General features: G+C 33.4%; 2 protein-coding genes across 5 annotated transcripts in view; both read left to right on the top strand.

The window, feature by feature from the left end:
- Positions 1–19,479, top strand: part of LOC143044657 (cAMP-dependent protein kinase regulatory subunit) — a 102,249-nt gene that overhangs the window by 39,905 nt on the left and 42,865 nt on the right. For all 3 annotated transcript variants that reach the window (XM_076216721.1, XM_076216722.1, XM_076216720.1), the window contains exon 2: positions 18,678–18,839. In XM_076216721.1, coding sequence (XP_076072836.1) covers positions 18,678–18,839 — 162 coding nt within the window. The remainder of the gene's footprint in view (positions 1–18,677; positions 18,840–19,479) is intronic.
- LOC143044656 (uncharacterized) lies at positions 14–6,936 on the top strand. 2 transcript variants are annotated; one of them, XM_076216718.1, is made up of 6 exons: positions 14–516; positions 1,425–1,664; positions 2,667–3,667; positions 4,153–4,242; positions 5,499–5,679; positions 6,090–6,936. In XM_076216718.1, exons 1-6 carry the CDS (start codon positions 330–332, stop codon positions 6,173–6,175), a joined length of 1,785 nt encoding a protein of 594 aa, XP_076072833.1. In that variant the 5' UTR covers positions 14–329; the 3' UTR covers positions 6,176–6,936. The 2 variants fall into 2 exon arrangements, with proteins under 2 accessions (XP_076072833.1, XP_076072834.1); XM_076216719.1 differs by having other exon boundaries at positions 15–640.

Genomic DNA, 19,479 nt, shown 5'->3' with positions numbered 1-19,479 from the left:
TAATTCTAGAGAGTTTCCGAAAATCACGGTAAAGCTAAAACCGAAAAGGCAAATAACAAACCTTAATAATTATTTGTTCTTCGTGCTTTTGTGATGTTGTTTATTCCCATCTTCTAATAAACGATTAAAAACGATGATAATCCCTACCACATACGTATCACGTTTTAAAACACATCGAAAGCGCGTTAATATTATCGGTATTTACTCGTCGGTGTTTAGATGCATCTCTATTTCCCGTATTTGGTAAACAGAAAGTAACTTGACACCTAGCGCTATTTTCAAATAACTTGAACGACTACAGTTACAGCCACGATTACAAAGAAACAGAAATGCAAGCCCAGAATAAATTTGCTGTGATGTTATGGCCGACTGACAGTGGTAAAATGTCAGTACATAGTCTGGGGAAAATTAAAGAGCCTCTTAAGCCATGGAATGACTTTAAACTCGGCGACAAAGGAAAGGCATCATATCCCGGGTACAAAGAGTTGTGGGATTTTGAAATTTTAGCCATTGGTGGTAAGAACGCACGATACTTCCCTAATGCATGTATGAAAACAAAGAATGTTATGCATGTCGTCCTGATTAGAAATGCATGGAACAACAATAGGTATATCAAGAACAAGAAGAAAATATGAATCTTGTAAGTAAGATATTTATGGTCATGATTCAAATTAAAACAATCCTCATAAATATATTTTAAGACATTATATATTATTGTTTATGAAATAAAAGACATCTATACAAATGAACAATTTAATGATGGAAAAACAATGACATTTACACATAGATACCAAAAAAACAAAGCACTTAAATGCATATATTTGAACATGTTTAATTACCACGGTACTATGATTTCCCTTTTATGTTCAATCAAAATCTATTTGGTGTTATTAAACAGATATATCATGTTATGGCTTGGGAAATAACACAGTCCCTTGACTGGTATTTTTCGCAAAAACCCCTCCCTTACATGATATACATGTATCTGTTCAATAAACGTATTTACACTTTTGGTATTTAGCTGTATCTTGCCTCCGAATGACCTTATATCACCTCCGCAGTGGCGGATCCAGGGGGGGGTTCCGGGGGTGCCCACCCCCCCTTTATTTTTGCCGATCAATGCATTTGTATCGGGACATATGTTTTGCACCCCCTGACAATAATTTATTGTATAATTTGTTCCACTGTGGGAGAGTGCTAACACACGAGGACGGAATAATTTTAACTAACATTTAAACAACAAAAACATTGTATTAATATTTTATTATGCCCCACCTAGTAAATGTAGTAGAGGAGCATTATGTTTTCTGGTCTGTGTGTCTGTTCGTCAGTCAAATAGCTCCCTTAAGCATGTTAAAGAACATTTTATAGTTACAAGTCCTGTACAATGTAGTTTTATCAGTTTGAACTAATTACTTTTTTAGAATGCAGGAAGTCCATGGACAAAAAGCTTACAGAGCTTATTGAAAAAAAACAAGCTACTGCTGATACTGGTTTGGACAATACGGTCAATGCCAATAGAATTGATAGACCTGCCTTGGCAGAGACCACACCTGGACATACACCCAACAGAAAAAGAAAACAAACAACAAATGTGGGAGTAAAGCAAACAAGAACAAAAAAAAAGAAAGATACATGTGGTAAAACTGTCAAAAAATCTAAAGGTAAGTGTAAGTCTTGACTTGTCATGATTAAACCACTGAAATCTCTTCATATACTGTAATTCATTACTAAAAAAGCTCTTCCATACATATTTATCGGACCACAGATGAATTATCACGTAGTGATTGGTTAAACGCTGTCACGTGGTGACCCCCTATGAGACCGTATGGGGTAAGTAAGTTTCATATGGGGTTCGTGACACGTTAATGGCGACATCATCGAAGTATCAATGTTGTTGTGTTTCATTGTTTATTTTTCAACAAAACGCCGCAAAAAAAGTCCAGCGTCCGATAAATTCGTTATACGGTAAACTACTGACCCCCCTACGAACCATATAACTTATAATATATTACAAGCAATTCTATATGTTAACACATTACATGGTATTTTTTGGTTAATTAACCCTATTATTCACCAGCAAATAACCTTTTGATTTTCTTGTTTAACTAGTGCCAACCGAATGATATTTCCTATAAAGGGTCCTTTTCAGGGCCATTAATATTTTACTAAAAGTTTCTACCTTTGTATGTGCATACAAGAAATTCTAATATACAAATGTATTTTCAAACATCAACTTTCTCTGCTCCGTCAGTGAAATAACTTTCTCATGTTGACAATTTTGGATAATCACCTTTTCTACGGTCCATTTTTTAAAAATATTATCTATCTTACCAAATATATATTATACATGTATGTTGTAATTTCAGTAGACTCTCAGTGTGTTAAATTGTACAGGAGTTAAAATATAAACTATGAGTTCTATAAAATATATGTGCTATAGCATTATGGATTGGACATAACAATGGTCCGTTCACAATTCTGTTTTTCAACAGAAATAAAAACAAGAATAATTTTCTGAATATCTGCAAAACGTTGGTCACACATAAAATGTACTAAACACAATTAAGCAAAAAAGTTGGGATGCAATACATGTATATGCAGCACTATTTACCTTTTGCAGATTGTTTTTCAGATCTGTATATTTTCTTTCACATTATTTTCAGGTGCCGAAAAACACGACAGTGATGATGAGGAAAATGATGGAAATTCACCTGCTGTCACAAGAGAAGCTATAAAAACAGCAGTTGATTCACTTCTTAGAAGTCGGAATGAAAAAAATCATATGACCACACCACCACTTGTTGCAGCCAAACCTCAACAGACCTCATATGAGGATGATTCCCAGAGAGTTCAACAACAACCGTATGAAAATCAGTCACATGTACCACATGCTCAGATATCGCAACAACATCTGTCTCACCAACCTGTTCAGCAACCAATCTCTAATCATAAGGAGCTACACTTACCAGTAACTCCCCAACTTCCACAACAAAATGAGTCATGTGTACCACATCCTCAGATATCGCAACAACATCTGTCGCACCAACCTGTTCAGCAACCAATCTCTAATCATAAGGAGCTACACTTACCAGTAACTCCACAACTTCCACAACAAAATGAGTCATGTGTACCAGTCACTCAACTGTCTCAGCAAAATAAATGGCATGATATACCACTTCATCAACAAATGTCTCAGCAAAATCCATCAATGCAAATACCACTTCATCAATTATCCCCTCAACAAAGTCAGTCATCTTTACCAGTTCCTAAACAACTTTTTCAACAAAATCAGTCGCAACAATTATATCCTTATAATTCAAACATGTTTAACCAGCCAAGTACATCAAATGGACAGAACTCCTTTCCATACATGAGTATGCTCATGAACAACAATGACCATCAATTTCAGCAGGACATACAAGTACCACCAATTAGACAAAGCCTAGAGACTGCATATAATTGGCCAATCTCCAGCCATACCAGTTCCTTCTGTGAAAGTGGGACTTCTTTTGAACCCTTGACAGAACAGGTCATAAGTGATGATGAGAAGGAAGATACTGATGATCAAAGTCAATGTCACAAATGCTGTGACCAACTTAAATATTTAAAAAAAGAAATAAAAGAACTGAAAAAGGACGTTGAAAAACTAAAAAAGAAGTCTAAGGTGAGTGCAAAACATATTTGGCATGAAGGTTTATCCTCTGCTATTCTGTATTGAAACTTTACAATAACACTGTACAGGTTACACATAATTCATTTTATAATTTAAAGTATTTTTTCAGATTAATTGAAGTACAAATACTTATTAGCATATATAAATGAATAAAATCCTTCAGTTGAGTGTTTTTCCTATAAATTGTTTGAAGGATGGGGCTTGACTGAAAGAATGGTGATCATGACATTTGAAGGGGGGAGGAATAATGAAGAGTCATAGGGTATTAACTTTTTTAAGGAGAGGGGCCTGACGTTAATGTATATGGACACCACCATGCATAAATCAAGAACTTGAGGGAAACACTGACCTCTTAACCTTTAAAACATAATCAAAATTGAAAAAAGACACAGTAAAATGTCAGTGCCCCCTTAATAATCTCCCTAAAGAAAACTCAATTTTAGTATGATAAATTAATTTTCAATTATTTATTTCAGAAAAACCAATCTTCTGACCTTAAAGATGCAGATCAGTTGGATATAGATAACAACCGTCAAGAGAACAATATGGTTAATGGATATACAAAGGTATTATCATTTTTTTTTCTCTGTCATTTATTTTCTGACTTCTGTGGTAAAAGATTAAATTTTCTCTTGCATATTTTTGCAAAAGTATTACATGTTCATTTTACAAAATACGCTTTCGCGTCGATCCGGCCCCACGTCGATCCGGCCCAAGTCGATCCGGCCCCACGTCGATCCGGCCCAAATGTAAAGTCGATCCGGCCCCAATAAAAAAATGTATTTATAAGGAATAAAAATAAAGATATTTATTAAAGTAATTCATAAATGTTTATGATTTTTATTATAATGTTAAAGGTGTACGGTAAAAAAAAATAAAAAAATATTTTCTTCAGATGAGTATAAAATAATAATAGATACTGGATACTCATATAACTTGTGTTTTTTCTACACACAACTATTCAAAATACTGTCAAATTTATGAAAAATATATCGATATATATAGCAAGATGTGGTGTGATTGCCAATGAGAAATCTCTCCATCCAAATAACAGTTTATAAAAGTAAACTATTATAGGTTATTATTATTCCAAGATCAATATGGTTATTTCTTATTTTATTATGGGGCCGGATCGACTTGGGGCCGGATCGACGTGGGCCGGATCGACTTGGGCCGGATCGACTTTGGGCCGGATTGACTTTGGGCCGGATTGACTTGGGGCCGGATCGGTTTGGGGCCGGATCGGTTTGGGGCCGGAACGACCGGATACCACAGAATACAATAAATGCATTGAAATTCATGAGACTTGCACAAGAATAACTTTCCAAAAAATTATTTTGATATATTTTCCAAAATATTTATTCAGCCCTTTCAAATATTATTGCGAATCATTGTCAATCATACAATACTATAGCATTCCATTTTCATTAGTAATGTTTATGTTTGATTTTTCCTTTAAATTTGTAACTGATATAACACCAGTATGGAAATCTTCAGAAATATGTCAAGTGATAAACAAATTATTGCTTATTATATCTCTTATTTACCATTGATAATTCATACAATAATAAAACTAAAATATTAAAATAGAACAACAGCAATACAGATATTTATTACACATTGGGATAAAGATGTCAGCTCAGTGTACGCTAATGTACATTTGTACTTGTTGTGAAAAACTGTGCTAAACATCTGGTACAGATGTCACAATCAGAAGGCATTTTGATGATAAATGATCCCTATATGTTGCTTTGGTCAGCATAGGTGACATTACTAAATCAAGATATTAAATAATGAAGACTTTTTTCCCTTGGATTTCCAGGATGAAATTGAAAGAACAGTCAAATCCAGATCTGATGTTACACAGGCTGTTAAGGCAACAATGCCAATGGTTTTTAATGAAGAGGAATTGAGGAATTGCAGCCTATTAGGCCAAAAAAAGAATACAAAAACGGATGACCCAAGACCAGGCCTTGATGAAACCAAAAGAAGTTTCTTAGAAGGTAAGTTATTGATGTAGTGTAAAGGGTTGATGCATTTATATAACGGTACAGGTATAAAAAATCAAACCATAGACAATTCAGGACATAATGTAGTAAGCCACCAAAATAGATTGGTTTACAGCATAATTTGGTCAGACACAAGTATGATTATTTGGCATTTGATGACATGACTCAAAATACAGAGAATGCAGTCTAAAAAAATGATTAAATAAATATTTGACCGAAGATTGAATGACATGAGATTTTAACCAGTAATAAAAAAAGAACAATATCTATTTTTCAACAACTGTAAATAATGTAATCTTTTTACCGCTATTTACATGATATATGAATCCTGGAACAACTAATGTGCAAAAATTGAGATTTGTATTAGTTGTTATTGTAATATTACACTCTGTTTATATTTTCAGATTTAATAGCCAAGGCCTATACTGTGGCAATAAAGGAAGTTAGAGGGAAAATGAGGGACAGGCTTAAGATGTTTGCCAGGAAATAGGACAGGAGATTTTATAATTGACAGTCTATCTTACATGTCTTAACCTAATTGTGACAAAAATTAACATTGACATTTTCATTTTCATTATCAGTATTTCATAATGGAATTATACATATCAATGAGTTTTTTTATGATATTTTATTCAATTTTTATTGTTTACAATCAAATCAAATATATTCTACTAAATAAACTTTCAGCAATCAAGATTGTTTTTTTGCAAACTATGTTGTCTAGTGTATTCAATAGTTTTCATACAAGTAAATACATATTCTTTTTACAATTATAATTGGTTGAAATATATAACATTTTAATGATTCAGAAGATTTTGCAGAAAAAAATTAGCCTGAGAAAGACTCACAGTCACTGCTTTATAAGGAAGATTTACCACAAATGATCATCAGATTTTCTGGGAAAAGCTGGGACTGGTATAGGACAGAGCTGGGAATTTATAGAATTTAGCTGGGACTTATATAGGATTATCATGGACATCCTGGGACTGAGGCTAAGTGATGTGGGATAAAGCTGGGATCGATATGATATAAAGCTGGGATTAATATTTGGGACAACCTGGGACTATAACTGAATTAGAAAAAACCCAGCTTTTAAAAAAGTCTCAGGATAACCTGGGATAATCCTTGTTCCAATACCGTCCCACATAATCCTAGATTAAAAACCTAGGATTATCCTAGGATAAACTGGGATCTTTTTCCAGCTTTATCCAAGGATTATCCTAGGAATTCCCACATTTTTTTCACAGGGGCAAGTTGGTCATTTGTACCTGGCTGATGATAGTATCACTGCCTCAGTCGTTTAATGTCACAAATGAACAAAATTATATACCCTAGTACAACTGATATTTCATTAAAATTCCTCAGGGTTATTGGATAATATAGAAATTGTGTTTAATGTGTGGTTGTAATCTAAACATATTATGGTACGGAAATTAGATTTTTCGTTTTCCCTCAGAAATAATAACATCCTTTAAGTGTACTGGTTCAGTGATTGAACTAATTTAATCTCAGGAAATTACAACTGAAAAAAATGAATGAAATAGATTTGTATTGGTAGAGGTAGATAGTTGTTTTTAAATGAAAGATTAAACATTTATGAAATGAGGATATTTGAATATCATTTGTTTTTTTCGGTAACATTATAGAATTTTACAGGTCAGCAACTTTCATATAGATAAATTGAGTTCATTGTTTGAAATTCTTACCAATGACATTATGACTTGATTAAACAATTATGGATATATCTATAACTGTGTCATGTCGAATGACAAATTAATGGCTTTGTTTCAGTATTGTAACAACTATCCCTTTTGTCATGTCCTGTGATATTATAGCTTAATTGCTATGCTGTATCATCCATGTTTTGCTGGTTGTTGAAACGTACAGTTACCTAATGTGGAAGTCTGTGGTGAAGAGTTGTCTCATCGGCAGTCATTTCTTATTTCATTATTTTATAACCCAATCTCCTTTCATGGTTTACATGAATGGGATCTAAGGGAGTGCAAAGGTATATTCCATTATGACCCTGCAACCCATCAAAAAACGCAAATGACATCTACAGGTCCACGTATGGTCTTCAGAAAAGATCAGACTTTATGGTGTAAGTGGAACTACAGAGTATCACTAGCCTGTCAACACTATGTCTTGAGTTCAAATCCAGCATGTCAAAAATGCATCATACTCTTAAAAGCCTGATCAACTAGCAATGGTCAGTGGTTTTCTTCTGGCACTCTAGCTTTCCTAAAAATAGCACTATAGTGCTGAAAGTGGTGTTTAACACTAATCAATCAATTAAACAGAGTTAGCTTCTATACAAAATCAGAGGCGAATTAAATAGAGGGTTTTTCCGGAGGCCCGGGCCCCCACTTTTGTAGGAAAAATTTGGTTGTTTATATAGGGATCGAATCACTCACTCAAGCATGACCGGAATGGGCCCCTCTAAGGCAGTCAGTGGGCCCCTCTTTTGAAAATATCTGAACATCGCCACTGAAAATGTCAAGCTCTAGCAGTCATCAAGATTGTCATATCAACATGATAACCAAATACTACAGCTAAACTGCTTCAAAGGTCAACTCTGTTCATGTCAAACTCTTCTGTCCTTGAACCTCAATATAAAGATCACCACACTATTTAGACAAGTTTTCTATGGTGCTATTTTGGATTGGGTTGGAGCTCTCAGTACATTTTCTTCTTTTTTAATGTTCACCAAACAAATGTTTCCCTTGTAAAGAAGGCTTGAAAGGTGGATTTGTTATAAATCTTTAAAAGTCCTGGAGGTTAATTGTTATAACAATCTATTGATCCTTGTGATTACATTCTTGTGATATTCTTTTAGAAAACAATTTGTTTGCACAAGAACATTGGTGCCATTACAGCTAAACTTTTATTGTTTTGACTATAATTATTTTACACTTTGTGCACAAGAGAAGCATTTAAAGCTGGTTTCCAATAACAATCCTTTCTTTGAATATTTTTTTTTACTGCATGAATATTCCAGTTCTAAGTTAATTCTTTGGCAATTGGAATTTGGTATTTCTGTAGACAGAATCTTTCTGTATTCTAGAGATAATGTTTTAATTTTTGAACAATACAATATGGTTTGAATGTTTGGAATAAGATTAATAATCATTCCAATACAAAACACAGTGTTACAGTAATTTGCAATTGGAATTAAACGGTGGTAGAAGAAGAAAAACCTGTTACAAGTTGTAATGGAGAATGGTTGATGTATAAATTTCATCTGAATATATTTTAATCTATTTCACGATTATTACATTAAGTCCTAAAATCACTTTTGTAAAATAGCAAATGAAAATTTGTAATATGTATTCAAGTGTCCTATAGAGGGAAGTTTAAGAATGAAAATTTAATGGTGATAGAAAAAAGAGGATGTTGTATGATTGCTTAAATGAGGTTTAACTCTTCACAAGAGACCATAATAACACAGCAATTAACAACTATAGGTTACTGTACAGCCTTCAACAATGCAAAAGCCGATACTGCATAGTCCACTATAAAAGGCACCAGAAATGAGTCGCTGTTATAGGACATTGAACAATAAAGCAAAACAAAGAATTAAAAACAGTGATATTGTTTGCCTTAAATTAGTGGAAAATAAAGGCTTTTTCCCCTGGAGAAGAATCCCAATTTGAAAAAAATATGGCTTACAATTATTCCCAAAAAGACAACTTTTTTCCCAAACAGTTAGTGCAGTGTGACAGTAGTAATTGTGCATGAATACAAACTGGAAAACACTCATTTAAACAATTTTCTTTCCTAAAATGACTATATGTGCACATTTGAGGGTCTATTTATGTATCATCACTGACAAAATGGTGTCTTATTTTAAAGCAGGGTTTGACTCTTGAAAATGGGTCTGTAAATAGACGTTTCAGTCAAATTCATGGTTTATTTTAAATTTCCCAATTTGATGAAAATGACGCATATTTTCCCAATAAAAAAGGGTAGAGGTAGTTTTGAAAAAAGCCAACAATATCACTGTAAAAATGTACTAGAAGGGCTTTAATCATGACTATCAATTTATTATGCAGTCCAAAAAACTACAGATAATGATTAATGATCAAGATGTAATTCTTTTTTCACAGTGTTTCTATATATAAATTCTTGCCAACTGAACTGTGAACCCTCATATTGGAAATAAATATAATATTGAGCTTTATCTTGTGAAAATCTTATAAAATACATTACTAGAGATAATTTGAGATTTCATCTGTCAGAAATCTTTTGCCTTGAAAAAACATTAAAACATTTTCAGTTAATAAAGTTTCTACATCAAATTAAGCTAAGATCATTTGAAAAATTGCAGTGCAATCTTTCCATAGAATTGATTGAGTTGATATTTCATAATTTTCCATTAAAGGCACTGAATTGAATTCAACTGTAAACATTGAAATCATGACCAAGTTTAACTATCATTGTTAGTTTATCCTGGCAACGGAAGTTGTGTATCATAACTCCAAGGATGTAGCGCAGTCTTAAGGGAAAATCAACACGTTCATCTTTTTGTACTAATTCAAATTCATTAAATATTTCATATTAACCGAATTATTTTCAATTGGAATAAAACAGTATTTGATCAATACCTTTTTGTATGGTTTAATTGATATCTCTAATACAGATGTTGGTCCGTAATTAAAATGTATTCAGGTTTTGTAGACAAATCAGGTGTTAGTTTTTTCTTTGAGTTATTTTACAGCTGTCATATGTCAGCTTGCTTAAAGCAGTATTGGTTTTGCTCATTGTTGTAGGCTGAATTTTTGTGGCCTGTAATTGTTCACTTCTTTAATTGTCATTTAGTCTCTTGTGGAAAGTTGTCTCATTCAGGCAATCATACCACATCATCTTACTTAATATTTATTGAAAAACAGTGTTCTCAGTAAGGAATTTCAGCCCTATAGTGATTTTCATCAAACTTCCTAGACTTCATTCTTCCTTTAATTGGTTGGTTATATGGTTATTTGATTATTGCTTAGCGTCCAGTGACCCTTTAGTTAGAGAGAAAAATTGGGCCTTGGTGGCCTAGTGGTCTGAGTATAGTTACTACGTACTGTAATCAGTAGCAAGTCAACACTGAGGTTGTGTCTGTTCCAACCCGCACTTGCCAGTGCACTCATCTCCAATCTTAATTTACTAGGAGTTTTCTTTTTTTACCTTGGAAGTTGGTGCTGTTTTCCGGGCACTCTGCAGTTACCACCAATAAATACTTGCCACCACGAATTAGCCAAAAAGCGTTGCTTAAAAGTAGCATAATAAAAGACAAAAAATCAAAATCTAATGGAAAGCAAAAGATTTCAATAAGTGATATTCTATAAACCTTGAATTATTTACTTATGTGGGTTACTGCCCTTTAAAATGAAAATCATTGTTCTGCTGAAGTAAAGAAAGAAAATTTACTTTACAAAAAATCAAACATTCAGCTATTTTTATACATGCACAAATCAATATTTAACATTTTATATCGAAATTCAGAATTTATCTTGGAGTTTTTATTAATGCAAATAATGTGACTCGCCTGTGTCAGCATTGCAGTAATAAGATCTCACATTTTGATATCTGTATGCAATTTTTTCTGAAATCAGAATGACTAATCTTGATTTTTTATTAAGTAATGTTCAAGAGCAAAATAAATGTTAGCAATTATTTCTGAATTTACAGTAGCGGGGTACTTCATTACTGCTAATCATAAGCTCTTTACTACAGTGAACCAGGTGAGCTAGTCAGTGAGTACTCCACAGTATGGGGAATCACCTATAATCATTTGTAATTTTAGAGTCAATTTAGGATGTATAGGAAATAACTTATTTAGAAAAGTGTTAGAACTGTAATTACATGGTCCCAAGCTCACAGAAAATCTTCTATAAAATATTATTTCTGTGATGAAAAATGATGTAATACAATAATTGATGTAACGTTAGATCAATGGGAGGTTATGTACATAATTGAAAATATTCAAATGAAGGCTGGTGTTTCTAGTATGATTTATAAGAGACGAGTTGTATTGAGTTCTTTGTAATCAAAAAGTATAGGGGTTAATTTGTCTAAAGTAAAGAACAAACTACATCCTCAGCAATGAGGGGAAATGACACGCTTTTGTGATATAGGGTTAAAAAGAGTGTGGTATGGGATATAGGGCATATAAAGTAGGAAAGTGTCCCTTCTATGGGATATAGGGGGTAAAATAAGGTGGGATCAAGGATATATAGTAGGAGTTTGTGTGGGAAAATTCACAAAAAGAACGGTAATGTGGGAAATTAGCACCCCTGAATCACCCCAAAACAATAGTATGAAAAGTAGTTGGTTTTGGTTGAATGATGCAATTTCTATCTAAGCATTCTATAAAAAACAAATGTACTAATAATGAGATTTTCGTTTCAATTTAACTTTTATATTAAAGTAAAGTAATTTGGAGTGAGATTTAGTTTGTGTTATACTCAGTTGTGGATTCAAAGTGGAAAAATGGGGGGGGGGGGGGATCTGCACCTTATATTTATCATTACTGAGGATTTTATGTAACATAAGCTCCCTATAAATGTATTTCATAAGGGGTTGAACTGCTCAAGCATATATTCACGAATCAATTATTTAATTTATATAAAAGTTAATACACTTTGACTTACATAATTGCATGCTTCAAAGGATTTTTGAAATGATATATGAAAATATATAATTCTAGCAAAAAGAATATTTAGGAAAAATGAAAGAATAACTAACTCTCCAGTCTCTTATTTTATACTTGTTAAATTTGCAAGGAAGGAAAAATGACAAATTTTAAATATTGATAATTATTTTTCTCCTGACTTAACTTGAACTGATACATACATTGCATGATCTACAATATTTATAAAACAAAATTGATGGTGTAATGCATCTGTAACATTTTGTCGTAATCACAATAGATTTACTGATGTTGATAAAACCACAATTGATTTATCTGATGTTGCTAAAACAATCCACATCAAGTCTAACAATGATTGATTGAAACTTTACAATTAATTTAGTGATGGATCCATTTGTACAATTAGGGATATTTGGTCACACAAATCAATTGTCTAAATGTTTTTCAAAGAAAAAGTGTTCTTTGGTTGACCTTGTATATTTGTATTATGGTATTGGGGAACAATTTTGGATTGATTATGAAAAGGGAGACAATTCTGTTCTACAAATTTTATCCTTGAAAACAAGGGGAGCAACTCTTAGGTGACAAATACGAGACTTTTGAACATCAGGGCTTTTAATCTCATTTTACATTAATTCTTATAGACTATTTAGGAATAAAGAATATTTATTAGGACAGAGACCTTATGACACAAAAACAATGACATATTATTTGTTTGCAAGAAATCTTGACTGGGGTATTCAGAGGCGGATTTAGGGGGGGGGGGGGCCAGGGGGCCCGGGCCCCCACTTTTTGGGAAAAAATTTGGTTGCTTATATACGGAATCAATGAAGCATGACTGGAGCGGGCCCCCTCTTAGGTCAGTCAGTGGGCCCCCACTTATGAAAATTTCTGGATCTGCCACTGGTATTGCAACTAAGCTCAGCTGTTTACTATTATGAAGTTAAATAAAAACCCTGGTTATAATACATCTATTGTTTGATGTATCCACTCAACATTATAATTGAGTTCAATTGACAGCATGCTTATAAAATGTAAAATAGTGAAAGTTCTATTTTCTATAGACTTTAATTGTTCATAGATAAGGTAACATTTAGCTTCCTACCAAAGCTGTTTTTCAATCAATCATTATCTTCTTTTTTCTCCAATCTTTTGTCCTTTACTGTATAAAAGGTTAAATGCAAATGATATACACACAGTTCACACATGGAGATCGGAAATAATAAAATCTAGATGCGTGTTAGAATTTCTATAAATCATGATAGAAAGCAGTTGGTGTAAATTGCTGTTTCTGAATATATTTATTTTTAAATGAAAATCCAAATGTCAAATTGAAAATTTAAACAGACAATTTGTAAAGCTTTAAGTTAGCACACCCACAACTAAAAGTATACCAGTATGATGTTTTGCTGTTAAAATGCTTTAAATCTTTTTGGTAAAATTGAATGTTGGTATGCATTTGCACCTGTGTTGTTAGGATCCAGTACAAATGCTTTAAGGTTTTGGCAATACCATTTTTGGGCAACCTTTGTAGAAATTACACCTAAAGAAGCTCTCTTAAATCCTGAATTATTTATATTAGTTTTGTACATACTAAATTATTGCAAAACCCTATACGCTTTTCACAAATGCTCAGGTTAAATATCTATGCCTTTATTCATACCATTGGGTCAAAGTCCTACTTATTTCCCTTCAGTCTTAAAATAACATGATTATGTTATTAACTTTAGACCTAAAACCCTCCCCCAATTTGTATGTTTGTTGATCCAGCTTTTACTTGAGTATAAGGATGGAGATGTATTTATAAAGCTGATAGCTGGTTATCTAAAACTTAATGAAAATATCCTATACTATGATTGCTATATTTTAGTAGCAAGTTATTGAGCAGCTGATAAAAGCTTTAATCTAGCAGTAAGGAAACTAAATATCTGCCTTTGATCAAATCTGAAAAATGCAAGCTAATAGCTTTGATACATTAATTTAAGTAAAAGTCACTTTGAATTAAGAAAGCCTCATATATGTTCAAAGAAAATGTTGTATCCTTTGTGCAGCAGGTGCATTATCCTGTCTGCGTGTTGTACTATACCATTTTATAAGATATTTTCTACTGACATACATTTGTTATTAAAAGAGGTATATCATGTTTCATATTTCCTAAAAATGGAAATTAATGCTTTTAACAATAAAAGAGACATATTGATCCTTTGTATATTATAGACAAATGTCAGAACCTTTGTGGATGGTATATATGTAACTGTTTGGTTACATGATTTCAATATGTTTTAGTAGTGTACTATGGGTTGCAACAAATTGCATAGAATGAAATCCAAATAGTCATTATACATACTGCTGTTCAAATCATTGAAACAGTGCAGACACAGTGATTTAGACACAATTATCCCACTCATCACATACAGTGATTCTGACAAAGTACTTTTACATCACACAGCAATTCACACAGATCTTTTCCATTGCACACATAGCCATTTAAAACAAATATTGCACATTGTACACACAGTGATTCAGACAACTTCTTGAGCATCATAAACTGATTCATATAAAGTACAACACATCACACACCGTGATTCAGTTAGTTACTTGCACAATCAGCACACACAGAGTGATTCAGACAAAGTACTTGCACATCACACACAGAGATTCATATAAGTACTTGCACATAACACAGATTCATATAAAGTACTTGCATATCCCACCCAGTGATTCAGACAAACTACATGCACATCACACACAGTGATTCAGACAAACTACTTGCACATCACACAGAGATTCAAACAAAGTACTTGCACATCACACACAGTGATTCAGATAAAGTTCTTCCACATCACACACAGAGATTCAAACAAAGTTAGCATGTCACACTCAGTGATTCAGACAAAGTACTTGCACATCACACACAGAGATTCAGATAAATAACCTCAACATCACACACAGTGATTCAGATAAAGTACTTGCACATCACACACAGTGATTCACACAAAGTACTTGCACATCACACAGAGATTCAGATAAAGTACTTGCTTTCACACACAGTGATTCAGACAAAGTAAATGCACATCACACACACAGATTCAGACAAAGTATTTGCACATCACACACAGTGATTCACACTAAGTACTTGCACATCACACACAGATTCTGGGAAAAAAGTACTTGCATATCACACAGTGATTCAGACAAAGTACTTGCACATCACACACAGAGATTCAAACAAAGTTAGCATGTCACACTCAGTGATTCAGACAAAGTACTTGCACATAACACACAGAGATTCAGATAAATAACCTCAACATCACACACAGTGATTCAGATAAATAACCTCAACATCACACACAGTGATTCACACAAAGTACTTGCACATCACACACAGAGATTCAGATAAAGTACTTGCTTTCACACACAGTGATTCAGACAAAGAAAATGCACATCACACACACAGATTCAGACAAAGTATTTGCACATCACACACAGTGATTCACACTAAGTACTTGCACATCACACACAGATTCTGGGAAAAAAGTACTTGTATATCACACAGTGATTCAGACAAAGTTCTTGCACATCACACACAGAGATTCAGACAAAGTACCTTCACATCACACACAGAGATTCAAAGTATTTGCACATCACACACAGAGATTCAGACAAAATATTTGCATATCACACACAGTGATTCAGATAAAGTACTTGCACAGCACACACGGTAATTCAGATAAAGTACTTGCACAGCACACACAGTAATTCACACTAAGTACTTGCACAGCACACACAGTGATTCACACTAAGTACTTGCACACCACACACAGATTCAGGGAAAAAAGTACTTGCTTTGCATATCACACAGTGATTCAGACAAAGTACTTGCACATCACACACAGAGATTCAAAGTACCTTCACATGACACACAGAGATTCAAAGTATTTGCACATCACACACAGTGATTCAGATAAAGTACTTGCACATCACACACAGTGATTCAGATAAAGTATTTGCACAGCACACACAGTGATTCACACTAAGTGCTTGCACATCATACACAGATTCAGGAAAAAAAGTACTTGCATATCATACAGTGATTCAGACAAAGTACTTGCACATCACACACAGAGATTCAGACAAAGTACCTTCACATCACACACAGATATTCAAAGTATTTGCAAATCACACACAGTGATTCAGACAAAGTACTTGCACATAACACACAGAGATTGAGATAAAGTACTTGCACATCACACACAGAGATTCAAACAAAGTACCTTCACATCACACAGAGATTAAAAGTATTTGCACATCACACACAGAGATTCAGTTAAAGTACTTTTGCATCACAGTGATTCAGATAAAGTACTTGCACATCCCACACAGAGATTCAGATAAAGTACTTGTACATAACACACAGATATTCAGATAAAGTACTTGCACATCACATAGTGATTCAGTAAATACTTGCACATCACACAGCAATTCACACAGAACTATCCTTTTGCACACCCAGCCATTAAACAAAGTACTTTTACAGTGTTCACACAGTTATTCGCACTAATTATTGAACATAATAACTACAGCGATTCAGACAAGTACTATCTAATGGGCATTCACACAGTGATTCATTATCAATTGAAATTCACTCATTTGTGTTGATTTAACAGTAATTGGCAATGGTATATACTACTGTGAATAGCAGACTTATTCTCAAAGGCAGTGAGAGACAGGCCTGATCTGTACACAGAATCTCAATGAAATTAAATTGATTCTGATTGAAAAACAAACTGCAGCCTGTGTTTAATCTAACTGCTAATTAAATTCTGTATGCAGTCGAGGAAAAATACAGGAGCCCTTGGTTTCATAACTGTTTTCATGTCTAAATCTTGACAGTGATGTATACCTCATTAACCTGATTTTTTTGATAAACAAACATCTTAGGCTGAAAAAAAATGAGATAATGTTGACCCATCTTATATATCATCTTGAAGGTAATAATTTGTCATCAGTTGATGGCTGTTTCAGTCACTAAATATCCAATTAAAATAGACAACCACAAACTTTTACTGGTAGTAGACCTTAGTTCTTATGATTAATTAACGGTAAACAAAATCATTAATATCAGTTTTGTATATTTATGTCATGGTTAATATTGAAAGGCAGTTTTACAGATAAAAAAATTGATGATTGGTTAACAGTTAATCTTTTGAAAAAAATGTGTAACAATGAGTCTTTGAGTATTGTTTTTTGTGTGTCAGGTTGATACTGCAGTGGCAGATTCAGAGGGGAGAGTGGTCCAGGGGTTTAAACCCCTATTTTTTTATGACTGATCAATGCATTTGAATTGGGACATATAGTAGGAACCGCCTCCCCCCTTTATCCTGCATTGGGAACCCCCCTTTTAAAAATGGCCATATTTGCTGCACTGTACAGAAGACTTTATAAAGACAAATTATTTTCATTTAGTATGTCCTCATAATGAGCAAATTTGCATTTTAGCAAGCAAATCAATTAATATTAGGTGTGTTCTTTCCATTTAAAGAGTATTTATTAATGTCAAGGTCTTTTCATGCCAAAATTTTATGAAGGAGTTATCTACCTTGCATGCACATTTATTGAAACCCATTATAATGATTCTAAAAAGTTTACATTCATTAATATTATATAGTTCTTGTTTATTTCATTTCTTCTTTGCTAATTAAAACCAATCACACAATTTTCCAGCCTGTATCTGTTGCAAATAACTGTGTGTATTTAAATATTGACATTTGCCAGAAAGTACCTCATGCCAAGAAAGACAACTGTTGTAATATTGAAAAAATAAAACAGACATTATTGGAGAATTGTACCAATCCATTGTAAACTTTACAGAATACAAAATGTACTGCCAGTCTTATGCATCATTTGAGAGTAGACAGAAGAAGAAATAAATGGTTTTACTATGTATATTTTACTGCAGAAACAGCTCATCCCTACCCACATCATATTGTTACTGAAGTGTTCAATTTGAATTGATCAAAACAATTTTGAATTCTCTTTTACTGTGACTTATTTAGAATACTTCTTTTTTATTGCGACTTATTTAGAATACTTCTTTTTATTGTGACTTGTTGAAAATACTTCTTTTTATTGTGACTTCAAACAATATTGCTAAGATTGAACTCGGTGATATGGTGAGTGACCAAATAAAAATCACATTATTATTTAAAGCAGTTTTGATTTACTAATTTTGTTGAAGTGCAAGCAGACATTCTTTAGAGGTAAAGCAAGGTTGATTTTTGTCATTGAAAAATTACCTTGATCTATACTTATCTTTTTGAATAATTACTAATTAATACTGTTTGTTTATTTTCAGGAACAAAAAGCAAAACCAGTCAAATCGTCTACGCCACCTAGTGACGAGAAAGAAGATGATATATCAGAGACACCACCTCATCACATGCAAAAGAGGATCAGAAGAGGGGCAGTCAGTGCGGAGGTGTATAAAGAGGAGGATGCAGCACAGTATGTCAAAAAGGTCAGAGGTTAATCTTTGTAGTTTTATTTAAATTTTGAGTTGAGGAGCTACTGCCAGGGGTGGTTATAGGCATTTCCATCATGGCTGACATAAAAGCAGATATTTATCATGGAGTACTAGCCAGACACATACTAGACTTGTAATGTTAGTTGATTTTGATATTGCTATGGGTTTCTTTAGCAATCATTAATTACAACAAGGTTGACTTTTGTGTATTTTGTATAAAAAAAGATGTTGTATGATTTCCAATAAGACAACTGTCCACAAGAGACCAAAATGACACAAATTAACAACTATAGACTACTGTGCAGCCTTCGACAATGATCAAAGCCCATACCACATAGTCAGTTATAAAAGGCCCTGAAAATGACAATGTAAAACTATTCAAAAGAGAAAACTAACGGCCTTGTTACTATTTTACCTTGACCTTTAAACTATCAACTGAAAAAATGGAGTTATAAATTGGTAATCTGAACCTAAGCTGAAAATCTTTTATTATTTTTATGCCCCACCTACGATAGTAGAGGGGCATTATGTTTTCTGGTCTGTGCGTCCGTCCGTCCGTCCGTCTGTTCGTTCGTCCGTGCGTTCGTCTGTCCGTCTGTCCCGCTTCAGGTTAAAGTTTTTGGTCAAGGTAGTT

This window comes from Mytilus galloprovincialis, chromosome 9, assembly GCF_965363235.1.
Source record: "Mytilus galloprovincialis chromosome 9, xbMytGall1.hap1.1, whole genome shotgun sequence".
In the NCBI taxonomy this organism is placed as follows: domain Eukaryota; kingdom Metazoa; phylum Mollusca; class Bivalvia; order Mytilida; family Mytilidae; genus Mytilus; species Mytilus galloprovincialis.
Note: the sequence above shows the minus strand (reverse complement) of the source record. Positions and strands in the feature narration are given on the sequence as shown.

Bases quoted from the DNA above. Each gene is read 5' to 3' on its own strand.
- LOC143044656 (XM_076216718.1), top strand. From the start codon at position 330: ATGCAAGCCCAGAATAAATTTGCTGTGATGTTATGGCCGACTGACAGT. The intron at 3,668-4,152 runs GTGAGTGCAAAA...TATTTATTTCAG, and splicing joins AACTAAAAAAGAAGTCTAAG to AAAAACCAATCTTCTGACCT. The intron at 5,680-6,089 runs GTAAGTTATTGA...TTATATTTTCAG, and splicing joins CAAAAGAAGTTTCTTAGAAG to ATTTAATAGCCAAGGCCTAT.